Raw genomic sequence first — 26222 nt, forward strand, 5'->3', positions numbered from 1 at the left:
TATCTTACAGGAAGTATTGTTTTAATATATATTAGGAAGTAAATAATTTAATAACTTTCTGTAAGTTTTTGTTGATTTAATTATATCTGTTTTGGGCCATAAATCATAAATTTGTATTCCTTTTAGAAAATTAATTATGATAAAAATGATGGTTATCAATGTAAATAAACAAAATCTGAACTTTTTCTTAAAGTATTTTTTATTTTGCTTAAGAAAAATAATTTTGTTAACCACACAGCACTTTTTACCTTTTATGTTCATCAAAGTGTTCAAAAAATAATTATTATTTCGATTGCATTGGAAGAAGAGCCATAATTAAATGGTTTATTTTATGACTGAAATACCATTAAAATATAAATTGAATTGCCTTTTCCATATGATAAAACAAAAGCATTTTATTTGGGTTTTCATAGTTTACTATGTAGTGTTAAGAAAATGAACTATAGCCTTCAATTGGAGGCTTAAATGTTTTATCAGAGCACTGAAGTATTGATATTCGTATGCTTTGTTAAACTCATAAATTTGAGAGGTGTTTGGCAAAAGTTAAAATGACATATTCTTCTGCTATTTTCTATTTCCAGACGATGCTTTTATTTCTTATTTATTAGAATCATGATGGTTTGCTGTCTTTGTATATAGTTGTATTTATTATTTATAGGACTATAATTTTCTGCGTTATTTCTCATGTATAGATTTTAAATTATTTGAATGTCATTGAAATTATTGTATCTTTATACTTAAAGCTGTTTTATATATGTATATATCTGTTTATGATAGTGAACTGCTTTTAGAAATTTCTTCCATAAGAATTGCTCCTTTGAAGTTGGTCTAGCACCTGTTATCTTTGCTATTTAAGGATCTGGAGATTGAAAATGAAGATCTGAAAGAGAGGTTGAGAAAAATTCAGCAGGAACAGAGAATATTATTGGATAAAGTCAATGGTTTACAACTACAGCTGAATGAGGTAAATAATCTGCGTCACACCAGAAAAATCCAGAACTGTTTTACTACGAGTCATTATCATCGGTAACAAATTGTTAATGACGGCCCATCACAGCAAGTCATGGTGCCAGGTGCTAAAGGAGGTAAAATCAGGTCATTGCCCTGTGGAAAGTCATATCTTATTAGGACCTTTACATGAAACAAGGTCGGATCTAAGAACAGAGAGCACTGTTGGTCTGTGGTGATGACAAAGGACTGAACTGTGATTGGAGTTGTGGGATTAGAGGGGAAGCAGTAGACAGAAGACGTGAGGAGGAAGAGCAGGTAAGAGTTGTAAGTAACTGATGGGGTCTCAGAAGAATCGAAAGTGCTTCTGAACCTGGTTAGTGAGAAGCATGAATGACAACGCAGAGCACAGAAGTAGTAGCACATAGGCATTTTCTTCTCACAGCCTCACCCCCAATCTTAATGACATGCGCCAGTCTTTTTAAAAGATATTTGCCAAGCTCATGCTTTTTTTTTTTTTTTTTTTTAAGCTCATGCTTTTTAAAATAAACTTTCAAGAGTGAAAATACATTTCTTCTTCTTTTTAAATTTAGGAAGTAATGGTTGCTGATGATCTGGAAAGTGAGGTAGGATGATAAGTTTTACTTTAAAGCTGTAAATTGTTGTGTAAATTGAAGATAACATTGCAGTAGAGGTTTAAGTCCTGAACTGACGTGGAGACAGAATTCTCTTTTTGGTTATTGCTCAAAGGAAAAAACAAAACCTACGTGTGACTGTAAAATTATGTTTTGAGTATAGTGGCCTGGGTTATTGTAGGCATTTTCTTGTTACTGAAATGAGCCTCTGAATGGCTCATTTTCTATGAAACTTTTCATGAAAAGATATAAAATTCTAAGCATTATAGAGAAAATGTCTGAAAATAATAAGATTTAAAACAAACCACAGAAATTTGAATTTTTCATAATATTGTTTGTGTATATTGTACATTATTAGTATAGTTCTACAAATTTTGAACTCTACTAATAGTTAAAAATTGACCAGGTTAGGGCTTCCCTGGTGGCGCAGTGCTTAAGAATCCGCCTGCCAATACAGGGGACACGGGTTCAATCCCTGGCCTGGGAAGATCCCACGTGCCACGGAGCAACTAAGCCCGTGCGCCACAACTACTGAGCCTGCGCTCTAGAGCCCGCGAGCCACAACTACTGAAGCCTGTGCACCTAGAGCCCGTGCACCGCAACAAGAGAAGCCACTACAATGAGAAGCCTGCACACCGCAAGGAAGAGTAGTCCCTGCTCGCCGCAACTAGAGAAAGCCCATGCACAGCAACAAAGACCCAACACAGCCAAAAAAAAAAAAAAAAGTTCCGTTTAAAAAAAAAAAAAAAATTGACCAGGTTACAGAATTCATTAACTATAGTCCTCAAAGTAATTCGAATTCCCATTTTCTAAAACACATTTTTAACACAATTTCAAGCACAGGGTGATTTTGCTCTGTATTTATTCCTTTCCATTTCAGAAAGAAAAGCTGAAGTCCCTTTTGGCAGCTAAAGAAAAGCAACATGAAGAAAGCCTAAGAACTATTGAGGCTCTGAAAAATAGATTCAAGTATTTTGAGGTATAGAAAGCTTAAATAAATTATTTCATGTAACTCATAATGGGCAGTGGTAAAGGGCTTGAAGTCAGGCTTGAATTTGAATTATCACTCTCTTCTTTATAGTGTGACCTCGGGCAATTTATTTAAAGTCTCTGAGCTTTGTGCTGCTTTGGCAAAATTGGGGTGATTGTCCTTTTTTCCACAGAGTTGTTTTAAAGGTTAAATGAGATCATTGAAATTGACTAAACTGACATTTAGTTCAGTTCCAGTTTCTCTTCCGCAGCCTTCCTCTTTGTCATCTTTACCTTTTCAAGACGTTATACTTTTACCTGTAAAATTACAATGATTATGATGGTGTTAATAAAAAGCATCATTTAAATGAAAAGCGGTAATTCCAGGATTATCTCAGAAAGGACCATGTGCATATATGGATTTGTTTGGTGAGAGTAGTGTGTTAATAAGGCTCAGATCATATACTTACCTTTTGTTGGCTCAATTAGCTCTTAGTTTCTCCAAGACTATGTTTTTTTAAAACTTTTAATCAGAATACAATATACGTTAAAAAGAACATGTTAAAGTGAATAAGTTGAAGAATTTTCACAAACCTAACATCCCAGATCAGAAAACAGCACATAACTAGTACCCAGAAGCCTCCTCACGCTTGCTCCCTGCACCAAGGGTGACCACTCTCCAGACTTTTAACTGCATAGATTTGTTCTGCAAGGCCAAAATATATATTTTATAAATGTTGTTCATCATTGGGGGTCACTGAAGAGAGTGGCTGATTCAGTGTGAGTCTTTTATCTTTATTGTGGAATATAACTCCAAAGTACATAACAAAAGTAACTTTTTGTGTGTAAATTTAAAAATATGGGTGCAGCTATGAAAAAGAATGTAAAGACATGGATGAATCTCAAGACATAATGTTGCATGAAGGAAATCAGACACAAAGAGCATATACTGCCTGACTCCTTTTTTGTGAAGTGCAGAACTAGACAAAGCTAATCTATGCTAATACAGGTCAGAATAGAGGCCACCCTTTGGTGGCCGGTTACTGACCAGGACGGGGCATGAAGAAACTTCTGGGCGTGCTAGACAGGTTCTATATCTTGATCTGAGTTGTAATTACACAAAGTATACATATGCAAAAATTCATTGCACTGTATACTTGTGTACTTTATTGCAGGTGAGTTATGCCTTGATACGTTAAAAAAAAATAAAACCAAGAACCTGTGTTTATATTTATAGACTGAATTCTGAAATTATTTAGAAACAGTTTTATCAGCTAAAGAACAGTCTAGTATAGGGCCTTCTATCTCTTTTCACATTTGAAGGCTTTTTAAGGTTAGTAGTGAAACTAGTGATAGCTAACACGTTCATGACCCCAACCATGTGCCAGAAATTGCTTTGTGCACTTTACATGCATTTAATAAACACATCAACTTGGTATGGTATGTTTTCTTTTTATCTCCACTTCATAAGTGAAGAAAGAGACTGAGGCAAAGAGCAGTTTACCCATGAGGGGTTTTATAAATAATAGTTAAGTGTCAGAGCCAGAACCTGAACTCGGGCAGTTTGTACTCCTAACTACAATACTAGTTTTACACTCAGCTGGAGAAAATACAGAAGTGTATGTGGGCCTTTGAATTATTCATCAAAGTTTGACACCTATAATTGGGTACTATTTTTGTGTTATTTTTCTCCTAAGAGTAGCCTCTCATGTCTTAACAATAGGTGATTTTCTGTAGCTTCAGACAAGTCTGTAACTTTGAATGAGGTTATTATAAACTGTAGGAAAACACTTACTGTTTCTTATAAAACAACATATATTTATTTCAGAAAAATTTAAAAATATAGTTAAACTAAAAGTAGAAAATAAACGCACCTATAAGCCCAGCACTCTTAGCACCTGACATCCTTTCAGACCTTTCTTTGTACATAACTTGTGTTATATACATGAATTCAACAGGTAGTCTTATTATTCATCCTGTTTTGTAAGTCTTTGCACTCAATATAATGGGGACATTTTCCCCAGTCAGATGAATTTTTATACTAGAAATGATTTATAACCTTCAAAAAGAAAATTACAAGGTCCACTTTGTATGTGACCCAGTATTTATGAAAGCAGTCCTTAAAAACTGAGGAATCATAATTTATAAATATTGAATATCCACTACTATATCATCTCACATACTTAAAAGTCTTCATAAACTGCCAACAGAATTGCTGTGTTATGTGTAATGCTTAATATGTAGGTATTTTCCTTATTCTTATAGAGCAGGTTTGGGAAAACATGGATATTTTAGAACAAGGCTAATTTTATGTTGTAACTCGTGCATTTGTTTTCATTTGAGTCATCAAGTCAAGGTAATAAACCCAAACTAAGTTTTTTGAATTCCTTATGTGCCTTGGCCTCCCCTTACCCATTCATGTGTAAGCCCATTTACTACCTATTACAGGCTCTAGTATTAAATATTACTTAGAACAAAGAGCTTACCTAAGTTTACCGATATTTTTCCATACCCTTGGGGCAATAAGTATTAGTGGGACATTAATTTAGTTACGGAACTATGGGCCGTTTTTATCATGGTCATCTATCAGAGTCTGACACACAGCTTTTAGTACTAATATAGACAGATACACAAACATGAAGTACATCTGCATATCTTTACTCTCAAAAGTATAGTATTTTAATTTATGTTAGGTTCTTTGTGTCTGGCTTACTTGGGATAAGGAGCAATCCAAATATATTTTAACTCAGAGTATCTAAAATTTCTCTATTATTCTCCTTTTCCTAACTGATGTATTGATGGATTTATTATGAACTATATGTAGCTCTTTGCCTCAGTTTCATTTCCTGCTCTCTGTCTCCTTTTACCTTCAAAGGTAATTGGTGTTCCATAAATTCTGAAAGAGGGGGTTAGGCTAATGTTTCACAGGCGATGAGGTAGGATTCCTGCTCCCCAATGGTGGTAAAGTAAATTGATTTATTGCGGTGAATGTGGCATTTCCTTCCTTTTGAAGTAAAGAAACAGCAGAGAGTATGCATTCAAGGTTGTTTCATTTCATTTGGAGCTTTTTTTTTTTTTCTTTTGAGCAGTCAAGTTTTTCCTTGAAATACTTGGCTGCTTTTATTAAAATGCTGAGTGAAGTAGTTTATTCCCAACTGATCTCTCTAACTGTGTTCTGCCTTTCTGTGAGTTGGAGTAGAATAATACCCAGGAGAAACAAGGAATGTTGAAAATGTGGTTTTAATGACTGGATCATTTAGAGCTAAAATAGATACAGAATTTAACAAAATGAAGCAGTATTCACCTAAAATGTTTTAATGTATCCTTCTGATTTCAGAGCAATCATTTAGGATCGGGAAGTCATTTCAGTAACAGTAAGTATAAAAGTATAGATTATCATTACAGTTCACACAGTTCAAGCAAAAAAAAGAATGTTTATGCCTCTTTATTTTGTCTAACTGTATATGATATTCCTGCTGCAAAACTTCATCTAACTACTTGTGTGTTATACCTCAACATGGAACTAGGAAGAGATTAAAATGACTCCTGTAGTCTCTAACATAAAATCTGGTAATTACTGAGGCTCTGATTTTCCTTAGGACCTAGATTTTTAAATTGTATATTGTAAGCATTACCAAATTTGCCTTGTCGCATGTGAGACATTTATCTTGTGATATTTGGCGCCTGCGTTTTATGGAAAGAGACGTAAACATAGTTTTCTGATTTGGAGAAATCTTTGGATATAGTCTCAATGCAGGTAAGCATTTTAAAATTAGATATTCCATAAATATTTATTATTTTAAGACTATACATAATTTTCACTTTCGTTTATTCTCCAATTTTAAACAATTTCTCTAGAAAAATCTAATTTTTTGCTTCCTGTTGAATATTAAATTATCCGTTAGCTAAGTACAATCGTAATATTCATCCTATAAATTGCAAAGAACACCATTTTTATTTTGACTGTAATATACATATTTCATAATAATCATTTAACTTATTTAGTCTAACAATTTTACATAATTCAAAAAACCAACTTAGTGGGATTTCCCTGGTAGTCCAGTGGTTAAGAATCTGCCTTCCAATGCAGGGGACGTGGGTTTGATCCCTGGTTGGGGAACTAAGATCCCACATGCCGTGGGGCAACTAAGCCCACGCACCGCAACTACTGAGCCCGCGCGCCTCAACTAGAGAGCTCGTGTGCTGCAAACTACAGAGCCCACGCACTCTGGAGCCCGTGCGCCGCAACTACTGAGCCCGTGCACTGCAGTGAAGAGCCCGCGTGCCGCAACTAAGACCCAACACAGCCAAAAATAAATAAATAAAAGATAAAAACCAACTTAGTATCTATTCAAAAGAATATACATACTTTCCTTATGTATATAGGAGTAATAAGGAAAAATATGGATATTTTAGAACAAGGATAATTTTATGTTGTAACTCATGCTTCTTTTTTATTTGAATAATAAAGGAGATAATAACACCAAATTAATGCTTAGCCTTCTTTGATATGGATATTTAAGATATCATTTATTTGGACTTATTTAGGAAAAGAAGATATGCTTCTTAAACAAGGTCAAATGTACATGACAGACTCACAGGTAATATTTTATTTTAAAATATATTTATAAAAATAATTGTGCCTTTTTAAAAAGAGGAAAAGAGCATTGTATATTTATCATCTATATGTACATTGAATAAGGTTTTCATTATCAAACAAAAGTTGGCCTTGTGGTCTTGAGTTTAATAAAAGCAGATATTGCTGTGTCTAGTGCCCTCTAGAGTATTTTTGGTGACAGTGACTTAAATAAGAGATTTGAATTAAAATTTCATTGTCTTTGACAGTAGCCCTCTATTCTTTAACAGCAGTTGGTCACCTCTTCATATTTGCCCATTAAAGGGGGAGACAGGTATGAATAATTCAAAAGGCATGTCTTGACTTTTAAATGTATTATTCCTTGCATTCAAATATATATTCTATATTTTGGAAATTCACCACAAAATAAAGCTTCCAAGAAGGAGTGTTATCTGATTTTCTTACTTGTTTAACTGCTCCTCACTTTTAGTTTCCAGTAAATACAAGGTTTGCATTTTTAGTACCTTCTATGAACTGCAGAACTGATAAATATTTGGGCTTTTAAAGGTTTTTTTACATACTTTCTTCTGTAGAAGAGTGAATTAGCCTATATGATGTCTAAGATCACTCTAAGCTGGAAACTTCTAAGATTCTAAGTTGAGAGACTGATTGTCAATCAACTGAATAATATTTTTTTAAGAACATAAGATAAATATTTGATTGTAATAAAATAAGTATGGAAATTGTGAAGCTGTGTAAGTAGTTTGTTGGTAGATGATAGTAGTCTTAGTCTAAAGATAATTGGTAAGTTGAAAGATAATTAGAAGCAGACTGAGGCTGAGAAATTATTCCATGTTGTTAACTTTCTTCTTCATCCATGGGAAGGCAGTGTGGATTGAAATGAACAACAGTAAAACCTGCCATTAAAATAGTGGGTTGTACTCACAGCACATGGCTTTTTTACTCATAGCACATGACTTTAAAAGAGCCCTTATTGTAATAGGGTGGATGGGGAAAAATAGAAATAGTTAATCTTTCATGGTTATATGTTCTGATACTTCTGAAATATTTCAATGAGAGCTTAAATTGTACTTCTTTTTGTTAACATTTAATAGAGGAAACAAGATGTCAATCCAATTTTGTAGTAAGATCGTATGCTAAGTTCTAATTTATCTTTCTTTTTGAGAGAAGAAAACGTGTTTCTATTTTGTGAGTTGCTTAACATCATTCTCTTGACAATTCTTATGCTAGCTAGGTTTATTTTGGTAGTATTTTTATAATTTAAACATTACACTGGAGTTAACATTGAGGGAACTTAGAAGTCAATATATGTTATTAGAAAATAATATTCTATGGAATTATTTGCAGATTTAAAATTGTGAAAGCCTTGTTTTTACTCAAGGGTTCTGATGACTTTCTTCAGAATTTGAAGTTCTAAGTACATTATGTGCCATAAAACATAGAAATAGTAAATGTATGTTGATAAAGTTGATATTCATGTTTGGGTATGTATTACCAATGGTAAGTTTGGTAAATAAGTTTGGTAAATAAGTAAGTGTCTTCTTTAGGCTTTTGGAATTGATATTTTATTTTTTATTATTTTTGCAGTGTACTTCCACAGGTATGCCAGCCCATATGCAAAGCAGATCTATGTTAAGACCACTGGAGCTGGCCTTACCTAATCAAACCTCATATTCAGAAAATGAAATTTTAAAGAAAGAATTAGAAGCAATGAGAACTTTCTGTGATTCTGCAAAACAAGACAGACTCAAGCTCCAAAATGAACTGGCTCACAAGGTGGCAGAGTGCAAAGCCTTAGCATTGGAATGTGAAAGGGTCAAAGAGGATTCAGATGAGCAGATAAAGCAACTAGAAGACGCCTTGAAAGATGTTCAGAAGAGAATGTATGAGTCAGAAGGTAAAGTGAAACAAATGCAGACACATTTTCTTGCCCTGAAAGAGCACCTAACAAGCGACGCAGCTACTGGGAACCACAGACTGACAGAGGAACTGAAGGATCAGTTGAAAGACATGAAAGTGAAATATGAAGGTGCGTCTGCAGAAGTGGGGAAATTAAGAAACCAAATCAAACAAAATGAGATGTTAGTCGAAGAGTTTAAGAGGGATGAAGGCAAGCTAATGGAAGAGAATAAGCGACTGCAGAAGGAATTGAGCATGTGTGAACTGGAGCGAGAGAAGAGAGGGAGAAAGGTCACCGAGATGGAAGGCCAGTTAAAGGACTTGTCATCCAAGCTGGCCCTTTCCATTCCAGCAGAGAAATTTGAAAACATGAAGAGCTTGTTGTCAAATGAAGTAAACGAGAAGGCAAAAAAACTAATAGAGATGGAAAGAGAATACGAAAAATCACTTAGCGAAATTAGACCGTTAAAGAGAGAACTTGAGAATTTGAAGGCCAAACTGGCTCAGCACGTCAAACCAGAAGAACATGAGCAGCTCAAGAGCAGATTAGAGCAAAAGTCAGGAGAACTTGGGAAGAGAATCAGTGAGTTAACATCGAAAAATCAGACCTTACAAAAGGAAATCGAAAAGGTCTCTCTGGATAATAAGCTCCTCAACCAACAAGTACATAACTTAACAACTGAAATGAAAAATCATTACGTCCCTTTAAAAGTAAGTGAAGAAATGAAAAAGTCACGTGATGTAATTGTTGATGATCTGAATAAAAAGCTTTCAGATGTGACACACAAATATACAGAAAAGAAGTTGGAAATGGAGAAATTGCTGATGGAAAATGCCAGTTTAAGTAAGAACGTTAGCCGCCTGGAAACTGTGTTCATACCTCCAGAGAAACACGAAAAAGAGATAATGGCTCTAAAATCCAATATTGTTGAACTTAAGAAGCAGCTATCTGAACTTAATAAAAAATGTGGTGACGACCAAGAGAAAATATATTCTCTCACGTCTGAAAACACGGACTTGAAAAAGATAATGAGTAATCAGTATGTGCCAGTGAAAACCCATGAAGAGATTAAAACTGCTTTGAGTAGCACATTGGATAAAACCAGCAGAGAATTAGTAGACATGAAGAAGAAGTGTGAAGATATAAATCAAGAATTTGTGAAAATAAAAGATGAGAATGAAATATTAAAAAGAAACCTGGAGAACACTCAGAACCAAATAAAAGCTGAGTACATAAGCCTAAGAGAGCATGAGGAAAAGATGAGTGCTGTAAGGAAGAGCATGAAGAAGGTCCAGGACAACAGTGCCGAAATATTGGCTAACTACAAAAAAGGCCAGGAGGAGATTGTAACACTGCATGCCGAGATCGAGGCCCAGAAAAGGGAACTTGACACAATACAAGAATGCATCAAGCTAAAATATGCTCCAATTATCAGCTTTGAAGAGTGTGAGAGAAAATTTAAAGCTACCGAGAAAGAACTAAAAGAACAGTTATCCGAGCAGACACAAAAGTATCACATCAGCGAAGAAGAGGCCAAGAAGTGCAAGCAAGAAAATGACAAGTTAAAGAAGGAGATCCTCACTCTTCAGAAGGATCTAAAGGATAAAAATGTTCTTGTTGAGAATTTTCATGAAATGGAAGGAGGATTAAGCAGAAAAACAGAAGAGCTGAACAGACAGTTAAAAGACCTGTTGCAGAAATACACAGAGGTAAAGAACGAGAAAGAGAAGCTGGTGGAGGAAAATGCCAAGCAGACTTCTGAGATCCTTGCAGCACAAACTCTTTTGCAGAAGCAGCGTGTTCCACTGGAACAGGTTGAGGCCCTGAAAAAATCTCTTAATGGCACGATTGAGACGCTTAAGGAAGAACTGAAGACTAAGCAAAGGTGTTACGAGAAAGAGCAGCAGACAGTGACCCAACTGCGGCAGATGCTGGAGAATCAAAAGAACTCCTCTGTGCCCCTCGCAGAGCATTTGCAGATTAAGGAGGCATTTGAGAAAGAAGTTGGAATCATAAAAGCTAGCTTGAGAGAAAAGGAAGAAGAAAGCCAAAACAAAACCAAAGAGGTCTCCAAACTCCAGTCTGAGATTCAGAATACTAAACAAGCATTAAAAAAATTAGAGACTAGGGAGGTGGTTGATTTGTCTAAATATAAAGCAACAAAAAGTGATTTGGAGACACAGATTTCCAACCTAAATGAAAAATTGGCCAATCTGAATAGGAAGTATGAGGAAGTATGTGAGGAGGTTTTGCATGCCAAAAAGAAGGAACTGTCTGTAAAAGATGAGAAGGAATTGCTCCATTTCAGCATTGAGCAAGAAATCAAGGATCAGCAGGAACGATGTGATAAGTCCTTAACAACAATCACAGAGTTACAGAGAAGAATACAGGAATCCGCCAAACAAATCGAAGCTAAAGATAATAAGGTAATAATAATACTTTAGGTAAGCATGGCTTGGTATTGGAAACCCCAGAGCAGAACTGCCAGAGTAGAATAGGACTCTTTACTGTAGCACTCCACAAGACAGGTTTACAAAAGCATTAACAAAGTGACCATTAAATGCCCCCTTTTTAGTTTGACTACGAGTATGCAAAAAAAAAAGATTGGAGTTGAGAAAAAGATAAAGTCACACAAACAAAAATCAAAAGCAGTTTTCCTTTTGTTTCCTCAGCTGTTACAGCCAAGAATTGAGGTAAGATGGGGAAACTCACTTGCCTCAAAAATGAATGGTCAAAACCCAGTGGGTTTTAAGGTACCTAAAGAATGGTCGGGGAGAGGAGGCAAAAATACTATGTTTCTGGGCTATGAGAAACTAAGCATGCTGCAGAGGCCCCCAGACTTGATCTGGGCACTCACCCATACCAGTAAATTGAGCCCTCCAACTCATTGTACATTCTTTCCCCGTATCTTCTTACAGACAGAATATCTTGCCCCTCCTTTCTACCTTCCTAAATCCTCTACATTCCTTAATGCCCACTTCATCACTTAACCCTCCTTCCTAAAGCCTTCATTGGCCAACCTAGCCTACTGTAAACTGTTCCTCTTCCAAAATGCATGTTGTATTTTGGTTTTGCCATCCGTTTACAACATATATATTACCATGTCAGAATGATGTGGTTGGGACTTCCTGGTGGTCCAGTGGTTAAGACTCCTTGCTCCCAATGCAGGGGGCCCGGGTTCGATCCCTGGTCAGGGAACTAGATCCCACATGCCACAACTAAAGATCCCACCCGTGTGCCGCAACTAAGACCCAGCACTGCCAAATAAATAAATATTAAAAAAAAAAAAAAAGAATGATGTGGTTAGTCTTTCCAACTAGTTTCTAAGAGCAGGTTCATAACTTATGTTTCCATCTTATCATTCATTCTCATGGTACAATTTACAGAATAGGTGCTCAATAATATTTTCAAAACTGGTAATTGAATAAAGTATGTACTATGAAGATGAGAAATCAGGGAGATTGAGTTCAGTTTTACCCATTCAACAAATAATTATTAAATGCCTTCTACCTGCAAGGTACTATGCTTAAGGCTGGGGATATAGTGACAAGTGAAAGCAGACACAGCCCCAGCCCTCCTCAGTGGACAGGTACAAGTACTGACTTTCTGACATGTCTACTCATATGACCCAGAATTTTAGTGCTCTCAGCTTGTTTGGAAGTCAGTTATGAATATAATGTATAATTATAATAGCAAGTTATTAATATCTACTTACAATTGTTGCTATTTATTAAGCATACACTATATACCAAACATGTATTTATGATTTCATTTAATTTTCTTAACTATGAAAGGTTTCCCCCTTACTGAGAGGAAATTACATATTGCACATACTGTTGGTAACAATCTTGACAGCGTTCATTCCTCAAGTTTCTGGTACATAAAGATAAATTTTGTGTCTCAAGGAATGAGTTCTGTGTAAAGATGTTCATTGTAAGTGAATAAGTGACTAATACATGTTTCTCCCACAACTCTTTTGTTTTTTTATAAGATAACTGAACTGCTCAGCGATGTGGAAAGACTAAAACAAGCACTCAGTGGCCTTTCCCAGCTCACCTGCGCGAGCGGGAGTCCCAGTAAGAGGCAGAGTCAGCTGATTGGCAGTCTGCGGCACCAGGTCAAGTCCCTGCAGCAGCAGCTGGTGGTGAGTAACCAGGGCCTGAGGGCTTCGTACTGATCTGCGCAGGGTCTCATTTGTTTGTTTGTTTGTTTGTAAAATCTCATTTAGAAACCAGATTGATCTTTGGCTATGTTCAGATCCAAGCATGTAATCGTTTTTGCTAAAAGTTACTTATACTAATGATATAATATCATTTTTTGTGTGCTTGCTGTATACCAGGCACTACACTAAACATTGTACATACTTGATCTTTAAACTTGATCTTCTTCACAATCCTACAAGGTTTTATCCCCCCTATTTAATTCTTAAGGAAACAAAGATGAAAATATGCCTGGGGTCATACAGCTAGGATTTAATCCTGGGACTTGCTGACTCCAAATCTGATAGCTTTCCAACTGTAGCACACTCTCTAAAATATTGGTCCACTAAGCTGAAGGAAGTTTTTTTAATAGTCTTTTATTGTTATGAATGAAGGTAGGCATTCCTATGGTTTCATACATTATATCCTTACATATTAAAAGAAAACATCTGTGTGTATATATTCATATAGATACCTATATGGATATGTATCTCCTTTATATATTAAAAGAAAGCATCTGGATTAAGAAGCTGAAGTTGGGATCTCAGTTCTAAGCGCTGCCACTTAAAAGAGAGTGACATGGGCTTCCCTGGTGGCGCAGTGGTTGAGAATCCGCCTGCCAATGCAGGGGACACGGGTTCGTGCCCCGGTCCGGGAAGATCCCACATGCCGCGGAGCGGCTAGGCCCGTGAGCCACAACTACTGAGCCTGCGCGTCTGGAGCCTGTGCTCCGCAACGGGAGAGGCCGCGACAGTGAGAGGCCGGCGCAGCGCGATGAAGAGTGGCCCCCGCTCGCCGGAACTGGAGAAAGCCCTTGCACAGAAACTAAGACCCAACACATCCAAAAATAAATAAATAAATAAATTTATTAAAAAAAAAAAAAAAAAAAAAGAGAGTGACATGGAGCATTCCCCTTAACCCTTGGCTTCCTCATCCATAAAAATAGGATAATATGAACTGATTGTTTGTTTGTTTGCTTTTTTAATTGGATGAGCTATGGGGCGAAGTAAAACATAGCCCAATCAAATGTAAATTGTTGGGTAATATTTTCCTATTCTATAGGAATTTGTCATGAGTTGTTTTTGAATAGAAGAAAGTTATTTTTTAAAGTGTTCATTTTTATGACACCGTTGGCCTACAGATTAATGATGACATATTACTGATTTGGATCTTATCGAAAGGATGTGGTAGTCTCTTCAGTATTCAGAAATATGTTTATTAAGTTCATGGCACTCTGCTAAGTACTGTCAGGGATAGGGTACAGTTCCTGTCCCCAAGGAGTTCTGGGTAGTTAGGCAAGATAGAGATCCATGAAAAGTAAAATAACGAGACAAAAAATATCAAATATAGAACTAAGAATATGGTCCCAGATTCTAAGTGATATGAATTCCCAGGAAGGAAAGATGACTGATGTGGTGGGAGCTGGTTTCAAAGAGGAAGGGAGTACCTGGCCGGAACTTGTAGTTAGATGGTGTTCGGGTAGGTGGAAGGAAAATAGAGACTCTCCCTGGCAAGGGAAACAGTGTGAAGGAAGGCATGGAGGTGGAATCAAGTGGCATGCATGCCCCAGGGGGAGTAAAATGCTGCTCAGCCTGGCTAGGCATGGGAGATGTATTTGAGGTCAAGTTGTGGAGACTGTTGAGAATCAAGCTGATGAGTTTGATTTCTCTCTTATATCTAATGAGGTGTCACCCAAGGTTTTTGAGTCAAATGTGATGCGAGAAAAGAGCTACCTCAGTCTTGGAAGCATGAAAAGGAATAAAGTCTAGAGACAGGGGATGAGATGGGAAGTTTTTGCAATAATCCAAAGCATAAGTTGATAAGTGTCTGGGTGATTTCATGGCATTAGATATGAACTCAGGCAATAATTTCATGTTACCTAGGGTAAGTGCATTGCTTTCACTGTGAATGTTCCCACACATTCTTTAACACAGTGTATACTATTGTTATGCACTGGAATTTTGCATCTGGTGGGTCCAAGGTGGTTTGTTATAAGAAGTAGCAGGAGCACTTTAATAATACTACCGTGTAGAAGCATCAAGCCTGAGGACAGCATTGTCACAAGCCTCCATGTGTTTGAAAACGTGAATGCTGATATTCTGATCTGTCCATCTTTCCGCACTTGTAGGATGCTGACAGACAGCACCAAGAAGTAATTGCAATTTATCGGACACACCTTCTTAGTGCTGCACAGGTAAAGAAGAACTACTCCTTTGGCTAGGATATTGTTTCAGAGAAAATAATTTTTTATTTTCCAGTAAATTTATGTGAAAGTCATTGATGTTTAAAGTAGTTGAACCCCCATATGCTTATTTTAAAATTGTTTCTTTTAATCATGGCTTGCATTATCTCCCAGAGAAATTTACAAAGCTGTATGGCAACACAACATCTTAAATTTCGTGTTGTCTCCATCTGCTTGTCATTCATTTTGTAGACAGTTTGGCAACATGTGATGGCAGCACACGTTAATGGTATTGCTAGCTGGAGATAATGCCTTGACATCCACACATGTCTGTTAGCTAAAAGAGGAGAGTGGGAAGGACTTCATTGTTTCTTGGTAGCTCAGGAGTGTTTCTTTGAAAGGTAGAGAATACCAAAAAAGTGCAAAAATGACAAGTAAAATGTGCACAGAATTTTAATAATTTAAGAAAAAAGTGGTTCTGTTGGAATATCAATAATATTTATTTGTTGAGCCTTAATCTCAGTGAAGCAGAAGACTACGAATTGCCTTCGTTGGGGGGTGTAATGAGAAAGCTATTAAAAAAAAAATCACACTAAGAAACATGTTTAACATCTGACGGATTTTATACTTAATGCTCTGTAGAAACCCTGTGATCAGCATCTCCACAATTCTCAGATTCTGGGGGGAAGACAATCGAGACAATGTTAGAATGGCAGGTGAGATGTAATAGCAATTGTTTAGGATTTGAAGTGTCCACACTGAAAAAAAAAAGGTGTGGAGAGAAAGCTTCAGAGAAGATCATTAAAAAAAAAAAAAAAAGAAAAAACTAGGTTAAATAATAAAAAGGAAAAGATTTTGCGATATCAAATTCTTGAAATAAAAAAGCCTGCCTTTTCTATAGGAGATGAGGGGGAAACCAATGTAAAAGAATGAATGATATGATAAAGCATCTTTGGCTACCTTCTTTTTAGTAGATAGACGATAAGCTGGGGTTTGAAAGTATATTATTATTGCAATTATTCGAGACTATTGACGGGCGGCAGAATGGGGAGTTCTTTGGAGGGAAAACAGTAGAAAAGTGTAGAAGATCTGTGTTAGTGAGGGTGAGGAACTCGCTTGGCTCTGATACTGGCCAAGGGGGGAACAGCATACTCTTGCTGAAAGACCGCAAACTGACAAGCCTTTCAACTTTTTTTCACGTATGCTTCTGAAATTCAAAATTATTTTCCACTGACTCCTAATGAAACATAACAAAAGCAATTGGCATCGGAAATAGTCTTGCCTTCTGGCGTCATAAAGTTAACTAAGAAATTCAGTTTAGTCAACTATGGCTAATGTTTGGAATTTAAACATCCTGCTGTTATAGAAACAGATTTTGGAAGCAAAACTTTTTATATTAATAGGAAGTGTTATGCTGAAACCCATTCAAGTGCTCAAGCAAAGAAAAAGGGAAGGGGGGGTGTTTTAAGCCCACCATACTGACTTGCATTTAATCAACCTCTTGCTGTCTTTTTAACTTTAAAGTGTCTCTTTCTAAATTTAAGCGGATAACATTCACGTCAAAAGGTCTCAACCTAACCAGTAAAGGGGGAAATGCAAATAAACAAGGAGGTACCATTTTTCAATTCTGGGATGGGCAAATTTTAAACAAGATGATGGTCTGTAGCATTGGCCAGGGCATTGTGGGAAATGGGCATTTATACCCTGCTGGTGGGAGTGTAAATTGTTATTATCTCTATAGAAGGATATTTGTAGTACTTAGCAAAATTTAAAAATTGAGCCTGCTTTTTTTGACCTAGCAGTTTCTTCCCTAGGAATCTGCCCATAAAGACTGGAAACCCCATAAGTGCCCATCATTGGGAGAATGAATAAAGAAATTATGATACATCCATACAGTGGAATATTACACAATAATTTAAAATAATTAAGGCAGGGAATTCCCTGGTGGGCCAATCAATCAATAAAATAATTAAGGCAATAACTAGGTGAAAAGGCAATAACTAGGTGTGTCATATATATAACAATATATATGATCTTATTTATGTAAAAAATATAAATATGGGGATTTTTCATTACTTTTCTAATTTAAAAAAAAAAACTCAGCAGAAGCAAAAAAAAATTTCCTTGTAGTTTACTTTGCTCATCTGTAACTTACGCTACCCCTATCATCTGAGCCATTATGTAAAAAAAAGAAAGAGGTTTGTCCATCTCTTCTCTGATAATAGATGTTAAGAGCAACTGGTGTGCACTACTTTTAAATTGATTTTCTTTATTTCCATGATAGAGCTCTACTCTGTTTTCCAATAAAACCTTTAGAATATCACCACGATGGTGAGGATTTAGCATTTGGTGAATCACAACCAACGAGGTTCTATTATAAAGCCCTTGTCTTTAGAATTTGTGTGTAAATGAAGATGACATAAAGTATTTCTCCCCTTTCTTCTTTCTCCCAAGGGTCACATGGATGAAGATGTGCAGGCGGCCTTACTCCAGATCATACAGATGCGGCAAGGGCTTGTGTGCTAGCATCAGCACCCACCAGCCGATGGTGGCTTTCCCTGCTGGTGCTGAGCATTCTGTGTGCAACTCCGTGGCCTTTCTGGGCCTCACTGTGCTAGTATAATTAAAATAAAGTATATTTTGATCCATCAGTAGGTTTTTAAATTAGACAAATATGTTACTGAGTTTTTCAATATCAGTTCAAATCTTATATTCTTTATATGTTAATTTTACAATTAGACAAACAACATAACACTTTGCCTTGGATTGGCTACTTATTTTTAATTGATTGAGTACTCAATAAAACATGAGTCATCTGAGTGGGTCCATTTGAAGAGGGATTAGGCTGAAATAATTATTAAAGTTTTCTTCCAGAGAAATTAATTGGGTTGGTAGCCACTTTTAAGTGGATCAAGAGATCTTTCAGATGTTCAGTCAAGCCATGAGCCGTAATGCAGTTTCAAGGAATGCATGGTAACTTGGCTGGCCAAGTTCCATTTTATTGAAGTAACTTAATGAGTGCTTTTGACTTCTTTTGGAGGTACAGATTTTTTTTCTTTTTACACTAGTAAGTTTTATGCCTTTTAAAATAATTTTCTTTTCACAAATGGTTTGCAGTGCTAAATTACATCTAGGCTAAGAACAGGCAAGGGTGGAATATATCAGGAATTTATAATAAAATTTCCTCATAATCTCCACAACGGTATCTTAATTTTCACTTGTAGTGACTTTTCTTTTTACAGTATGAAGAGAACTATGATAAATGGTATACTAGATTTTTCAAAGTGTCAAAAATGTTAGACTTTTTTTAGTAATTAGTCTGCCATTTGCTACTGTAGTAACAAAGCACTCATTATATATGCATCCTCCAAATGTTTTGTACTTACTTATAGGAAAATTGCACTAATGAGATTAATAATGTGAAATGCAGTTTTTTTGCAAAATTAGCATTAGAAAATTGATTTTAGAAGACAGATCTTTAAGGTTTTAGACAAAAGTGCAATAACATTGTAAACTGTAAGAATATAGATAGCAAGAAAATAATGAAATTGGACATGTTCATAGTAAATATTATAACCAACCATTTGTATTAACTACATCTCATTAAGGAAAGTTTATATGTTTTGTTATTTTATTAATATTTTATTTACAATTCAGATTGAAAATGACTAATTTGACTGTTAGCAAATAAACTAAACAAATGAATCATTGCAGCCAAGCTTTTTAAATTGCAAAATGTGCCTTAGCCATAATCTTTGAGCATCCTGAACCAGATTTTTGATCCCATTTTTGTGTAATAACAAGGACAAAGGACCATCAAAATATCAATAACTTATTCCACCAAAGAATAAGCCATTGTGTTTCTTCAGTATAGAAACAAAAGTGAAAAGTCAGAAACGGATTTATTTTGAATTCTTTAGGTAGGTATATACAATAAGCAATATTTGGATTCTTTAATTTTTATATTTAATGTTGTCCTTCAGCATGAGTTCTATGTCATGAGTTTTAGGTCACCTGTCGAAACTCTAGAGTAGAGAAGTTCTTAACTGAATACTTACATTTCAGTGTTATATTTTCCTTATTAGGGGTGGGAAGGGAACCCCTATATGGGTTTATATATGTTTTATTTTGTCTTCAACCATCAATAAAATGTTTTCTGTGAAATATTGTTTTGAACATCTTGTAAGAGATTTACATGGTAAACCAGTCCATTTGCTAATTTTGGAGAATTTGGGGGAGAGAATGATGGAATGCAAAGTATAGATGATGACACCCATTTTCAGTTAGCTATGTAGAATACAATATCAAGTAACCTCGAATTAATCCCATTTTCTCATTCACTCACCTTTGGGTCAAAGGCAGAGCTTGCATGTACAACACTGAAGGCGAAAGCTTCTTAGATAGTTAACACATGGAACATGCACAGTGGGTGATGCTGGTCTCTTTGCTATTCTGTATTCAGGAAGACTATGAAGTCTGAACTTAGGCCAAGAGGAAAATCAGTTGTCTAAGATGTGAGTGCTGTCTGAAAGAATCGCTGAATTCCTTTTGGAGCGCAGTCCTTTGTTGAAAGCTTTATTACTATTCGTTGCTTGTTTTTTTTCCTTATCACTCCCGCTTCATCAGAAAATCTCATTCCTTTTGATAGAGGGTCAGTGTTATAAAGAACTATTAAAATAAAATCAAATATTAGTGCAATGAACATCTTAAAATTTAATAATACAGTGACTCTAATCACTAGCTACACCTGTGCTATTCTAAAATTCCAGGTGAATTTAGCTTAATCTTTCTTATAGCTTGTTTTTTATTTAAACCTTTCCTCTTGACCCTAACCAACATTATACAGTTTAAATTTTTCTATTATTCTAAATGCATTGGATAATTGCTGCTTTAAAAATCTTGTAGCTTTAGAACATGAGCACTTTTTTCCCCCAGTGTTACCAGTTTTCTTCTAACAAGGACCTAAATATTGTTCTCATACATGAGCTTCTTATCTACTGAGAACGTGGTTCATGTTTTCAGTCCACTTGTTTCAAAGAAGAAAAGGGAAGAGTTTCAAATTAATTTTTGGTGTCCATGATGACTAGATACATCAGTGCCTGCTTACACTAATGCCAAGTGGGAAATAGTAGTGGTTACAAGCTTCTTTTGACATCTGCTTCACCATGGTGGAAGAAAACTACTTCTTGATGCCTCTTTATTTTCCTCATCACTGGATTCTGCAACCTTGTGGTGATCCTTTTTCATCTTACAAGTTCTGTGCATCAAAGTAATGGCAGTACCTCTGGCGCCAAAATAAGGATTGAAAGAGAATTGCCTGTGATAATCATGCAAAATGTGGTTGCACATGTCTGGCAGGGGAAGAAGAACCTGGACCTTATTCCTGGCTGCTAAATGTTGTGAATAAAGTTCAGAGAGGAAAAAAACAATTATTATGAGTAATTTTCAGAAAGAGAAAAAAAGCAAATGGCACCATAAAATATATCGTGCCCAAAATGTAAAATGGAAAATACGTATTTCAGCTCCCATTTCATTCAGTGATGTCTCCAACTAAACTGGATTTAAGACTTTGTTGTTGGAAATTAAATTCTTCCCTGTGTTTTGGTCCTGGCTGTTTGAAACAAGACTGTCTATACTAGCCTCTCCAGGTAAATACTAACCTGCTTCTTAACGTGGCTTCTGTTTCTTACAGTATATATGGACCTTTGGTTCACGAGAGTCATGAATGTAGAGATTTAAAGAAAAAGATAAAGAAGAAACTGCAGCAAAGATGGCATTCCAATAAGACTCCCTGGGCAGTGTGAGTGCTTGTATTTAGCATAATAGAGCATGTGGCATCACTTATGCATTAGAGGGCATTTTCATTATCTGTGCCTGCATGAGCAAACACTGATGATGAATGAATTCAACCAAAAAGAGAAGGTTACAAAAATGTCATATGTAAATTTTAAAAAGCCAAGATTTGTGAGGGTTGCTTCTCCAGTTATAAGTGTGTGTGTATATACACATACATACATACACATGCATATATATATAGTGAAATAATAGAAGAGACATCGATAAAAACAATGCCCCTTATAATTGCTATTTGGCATCAAATTGTACTTAATGAGCCCAATTTTTATTTTATATTTTAAACAGGTTTGCAATTTTTTTTCAAGACAACAGAATATTCTGAATTCAGGAAAGAGTTTAGAGAGGTTATTGCCTTCTTAATAATTTAGAGCTTCCATTGCTTTGCCGAGTCAGAAGATTAACATTTAATAGAAAAAAATTATATATCTGTAATTCAGTCATGGCTATTAGATCAGATGGATTTTACATTAAGTGAAAAAGATGTTGAGCATTTAAGGACCATTAAACTACAGGACTCTTTTATTGGGTTTTAAGGCCTCCGAGCCCAGGTCCTGCTGTGAAGAGTATTTATTTTTACATGTACAGAACACACTAAGGATGGGAAAAGGGCATACATTTTAAAAGAAAATAGGCCATGAAAAAGTGTGATTTTCCACATTGTGAACAGCTACCATTCAGATTCAATCTTATTTTATAATAATTAGTTTTATGCATCATTAAGTAGCTTTCTTACAGGCTGGAAGAACACGGTGAAGGCCACTTTAAAAGTGGTACCTGCAGGAAATCCAAGTAGCTGGGTACCCTCTGTTGACATTTCACTTTGAGGAACCACATTTCTAATAGTTTGCAGGTAGCTCAACATTGTAAAGAATTTAAGTTTGAAAATGCCTTCTCCAGTGGTCCTTAAGGACTATGAAAACAAAAGACCTAGAGAGAAGTGACTTTTAATAAGCGTCTACCTTTTTCTAATGATGACCACATTGTCAAGGAAGGACTGGAATTTGACTCTTGAGAAGAACCACTCACCTACGGGGAGAAATTCTGCACCATCCAAAAGTCTGCACCATCCCTTTTATTAAGTGCGTGTAACACTTGACATTGTTGCAGTTAAATCATGACAAGCGATATCTTAAATAACATAAACTTTTCTTACTATTTGCATCGTACCTCCTGTCCCATTCCCACCTCCAAAAACTGGGGAAGAATTTTATGTAGGAGTTTAAGAACAAATAGACTCAGGGAGGATGGAGGAAAGGAGTTAATGTAATTTGTAACTTTTTTCCCTACAATGTCCAAACAAATTTTGTGATTTTCTTTCTTGCTATTCTAGGATTTTTTTAATTGCCTTCAACTGAAGTGGCACCTTATGGGCTGTTTCAGAAATTCTCTTTAGGATTTAAAAATGAAGCCGATTCATATTCAGAGTCTTCCTGCTAAAATCTGTTAAGCCAAAATAAAAATGACTGCTACTTAAAATTTTTCCCCTCTTTGTTGTTGCTACAGAGATTGTCTCACAGGAGTTGCAAGTTCCCACTTATGCACAATTAAAAACTCTTCTTTGTACAAATGGAGAGAGATGAACAATCACAGGGTTGCCAGCACAAGTCCTAAAGATGGAAGTGTATACGCCTCAATCAAATAAAGAGGGGCTGCTCTCTTGAGCTTGGAGGCTTGTTTTGTGAAAGTGAATTTTTCCAGTTGGCCTTAATCCCTAAGCAGTATAGCTCCTTTAAAGCCATCTTTATTCATTCGCACCAATTGACACTTTAAGAAATTCCCCCAGCTACTGTTCATCTGAGTCTAAATATATCTGTTAGAGTCGAATGCATTTAAGAGGATTTGCAATCTGTGATTATCCAAAATACTATTCATTGTCAATATTTTTGGTGTGCCATAGCCAATCTTGTTATTGTAATGTACATAGCCACTTAACTGCAGCAAAGCCTGAATACATCACAGCAACTGGAGTAACCTGAGGAGGGCTTGTCTCCAGCTCTGTGCTACCATTCTGGCACAGCTTGTTGTGTGGTTATGAACATCAGAAAGAATTCCTTAATAAGCTCTTGCTCTCCTTCCAGACCCTTTTGGGCAATCTCACCCTCTGTGTTCTCTAAGTGGAGAGCAGTTACCAGGACAACAGAGAATTTGAGAAAGATTTAATTGTGATCTGGTGTCTAACCAGAATAAGGGGCTAGTGCCTTGAATTTACATTTTAGGTTCCCAAGGAAATGTCAATATGCATATTTATTATTTTTGCCCTACCTCATTACAAAAAAAGATTTTAAGGTGGCTCGCAATTTTTTTCTTAATATGGGTGAGGGAAAGGGGAATGGTAAATACTAAAAGGATAGGAAAAGCAAGCAACAGCTTGGGATCCAGAAAACATGCCATGAATACTGTAATATTCTGCTTACTTTTCTGGAACTGGCCTCAATTTGACTCAACTTTCTACCAGCCAATGCAAAGAAGTGAGCATCACATACGTGAGGCACAGCATCCATTAGGAAGAGCACAGTTATTCCTGGTTCTGAAGCCGGCCAGCCTTTCCCCCATGGGTCCAGCACATCATTTCAAACCGGAGTAAAAACTCCCTTCGGGGCACATGCCGTGAGATAAACAGGGTGCATCTTCCTAAGTGCTTCCATCGGACTTGATGGTAAGAAACATAAGCTATTTCGTAAATAACTTTTAAATTTTGGAATAATGCAGTGACTAATATGCAGTGACTAAGAGTAAGAATAGTCCACATTTTGGGTCTATTTGGGTCCACGAGGAAGAATTCACTTTTTTCTTTCACCTTATTTTTTTTTATTGTAGTGCGGTTGATTTACAATACTGTGTTAGTTTCAGGTGAATAACATAGATATTCAGTATTTTTGCAGATTATATTCCTTTATAGATTATTACATGATATTGGGTATCTGATACTGTGCTACACAGTAAATCCTTGTTGCTTATCTATTTAATACATAGTAGTTTATATCTGTTAACCCCACACCCCTAATTTGTTCCCCCCCTTTGGTAACCACAAGTTAGTTTTCTGGGTCTGTAAGTCTGTTTCTGTTTTGTATATAGATTCATTTGTATTATTTTCTAGATTCCATGTACAAGTGATATCGAATAGTATTTGTCTTTCTCTGTTTGACCTATTTCACTAAGTATAATATTCTCACTAAGCATACTGTATATGTGTGTGTGTGTGTGTGTGTGTGTGTGTATATATACACACACACACACACACACACGTATATATATACCACATCTTAAAGTAATTCAATCATCTGTTGGGCACTTGGGTTCCTTCCATGTCTTGACTATTGTAAATAGTGCTATTATGAACATTGGGGTGCATGTTTCTTTTTGAATTAGAGTTTTCATCTTTTCTGGATATATGCCCAGGAGTGGGATTGCTGGATCATATGGTAGTTCTATTTTTAGTTTTTTAAGGGACCTCCATACTATTTTCCATAGGGGCTGCACCAATTTACATTCCCACCAACAATGTAGGAGGGTTCCCTTTTCTCCACACCCTCTCTAACATTTGTTATTTGTAAACTCTTTGATGATGGCCATTCTGACAGGTGGCTCTCACCTTATTCTTGGTTAACAGATATTTCAAACAAATTTCTAAAGTAGATGTCTGTCTCTGGTATTTTTTGCCTTCCTTTCTGCTCTCTTTGTGCATTCATTACCTGTGTCCCTTCAGGCCTCCTATGCACTCACCCTAAATCCTCCATTTTTGCACCCCCTTATACAGGCCTACCGTAGACTCCTATTTTCCTTAATCTCCCTCACCTCTATTCCAAGATAGGAAATGGCGGAGCTTTCTGAGGCAGGGATTTAAAAAGCAGTATGACCAAATGAATTCATTTGTAAATTACTGATAACATGTTAACTACTGTAAGTGAATTTTTACTGTAAAAAGATATGTTTAACCCCCAATAATGTATTAATTAGCAGATAATCTTAGAGATAATAATAAAATTAAGGGGAAAAGTCCTATTTTAAGGAAGAGGAAGATAATTTGCCACATGTGGAGGCATCACGGCTGCCTGAGTTATGCTCACCCCATCACAATTCCCTTTACACTACTTCTGCTTTTCAGATTCCTACCTCCCTCTATATTTTTGATGAAAATCTCTAAAAGGTATTATGTAGTAGCCAATTACTGTTCTCTTGACCACCAGCATATGAACCACTTTTCTATGTCTAGGGGATTCTCTGCCTTATGAGTCTTCATGAGATGAAGAGACACCCGCCCACTACAGAGGCTGAAAATGCCAAGTGTTTGCTTTTCCCTGGTGTCCTGGGATGCAGGCACATGATCTAGGCCAGGTCATTTTGCCAACTGTGCCCTTGACTTTGACTAGGGGACTAAGTGACAGAGGCAGAGGTGGCACTGGTCTCTCTTTCTGGTTGCAGGGACAGTTGGGTTTGCTCCAAGATCAAGTTCCTGGTGCAGAGATAGAAGTGGCCCAAAGATTAGCATCTAATGCTTGATGGGACAACTGCTGTTTTCTCCTCAGACAGACTTTGGAGTGTGATTTGGAAGATTTTTCTGTCCGCTCAGGCCTGAGCCTGGTTTTCCACCTTCTCTATAATTCATTGAGCTACCCAGTGCATTGTTTTATTATTATTTAAAAAAAATTTTAATCCAGTGCATTCTTAATAAATCCCCAATTTACTTAAAACAGCCAGAATTGGGTTTTATTGCTTGCAATTAAGAACCAGGGCTGATTTTTTAAAAAATTTCCCCTCATTTCCAAAGCAAAGTATATTCAATTTGAAAACTTTTAGAAAATACAGACAGAAAAAAGAAAAAAATAATTCACCCCTCCAACCCCCTCCAAACCTAGATATAACCATAGTTAATGCTTTGTTGTGTCTTCTTCAGTACTCTTGTATGTGTCCATTCCAAGGAAGACTATCCTGTAAA

General features: G+C 36.2%; 1 protein-coding gene across 4 annotated transcripts in view; it reads left to right on the top strand.

The window, feature by feature from the left end:
* The window catches only part of UACA (uveal autoantigen with coiled-coil domains and ankyrin repeats), a 112536-nt gene extending 94455 nt beyond the window's left edge, over nucleotides 1-18081 (top strand). For all 4 annotated transcript variants that reach the window (XM_061180128.1, XM_061180126.1, XM_061180127.1 and 1 more), the window contains 9 exons: nucleotides 857-964; nucleotides 1542-1574; nucleotides 2464-2562; nucleotides 5890-5926; nucleotides 7101-7153; nucleotides 8737-11475; nucleotides 13041-13193; nucleotides 15377-15442; nucleotides 17885-18081. In XM_061180128.1, coding sequence (XP_061036111.1) covers nucleotides 857-964; nucleotides 1542-1574; nucleotides 2464-2562; nucleotides 5890-5926; nucleotides 7101-7153; nucleotides 8737-11475; nucleotides 13041-13193; nucleotides 15377-15442; nucleotides 17885-17956 — 3360 coding nt within the window. In that variant the 3' untranslated portion in view covers nucleotides 17957-18081. The remainder of the gene's footprint in view (nucleotides 1-856; nucleotides 965-1541; nucleotides 1575-2463; nucleotides 2563-5889; nucleotides 5927-7100; nucleotides 7154-8736; nucleotides 11476-13040; nucleotides 13194-15376; nucleotides 15443-17884) is intronic.
* Nucleotides 18082-26222: the final 8141 nt, after the last annotated feature.

Source organism: Eubalaena glacialis, chromosome 2, assembly GCF_028564815.1.
Source record: "Eubalaena glacialis isolate mEubGla1 chromosome 2, mEubGla1.1.hap2.+ XY, whole genome shotgun sequence".
Classification (NCBI taxonomy): domain Eukaryota; kingdom Metazoa; phylum Chordata; class Mammalia; order Artiodactyla; family Balaenidae; genus Eubalaena; species Eubalaena glacialis.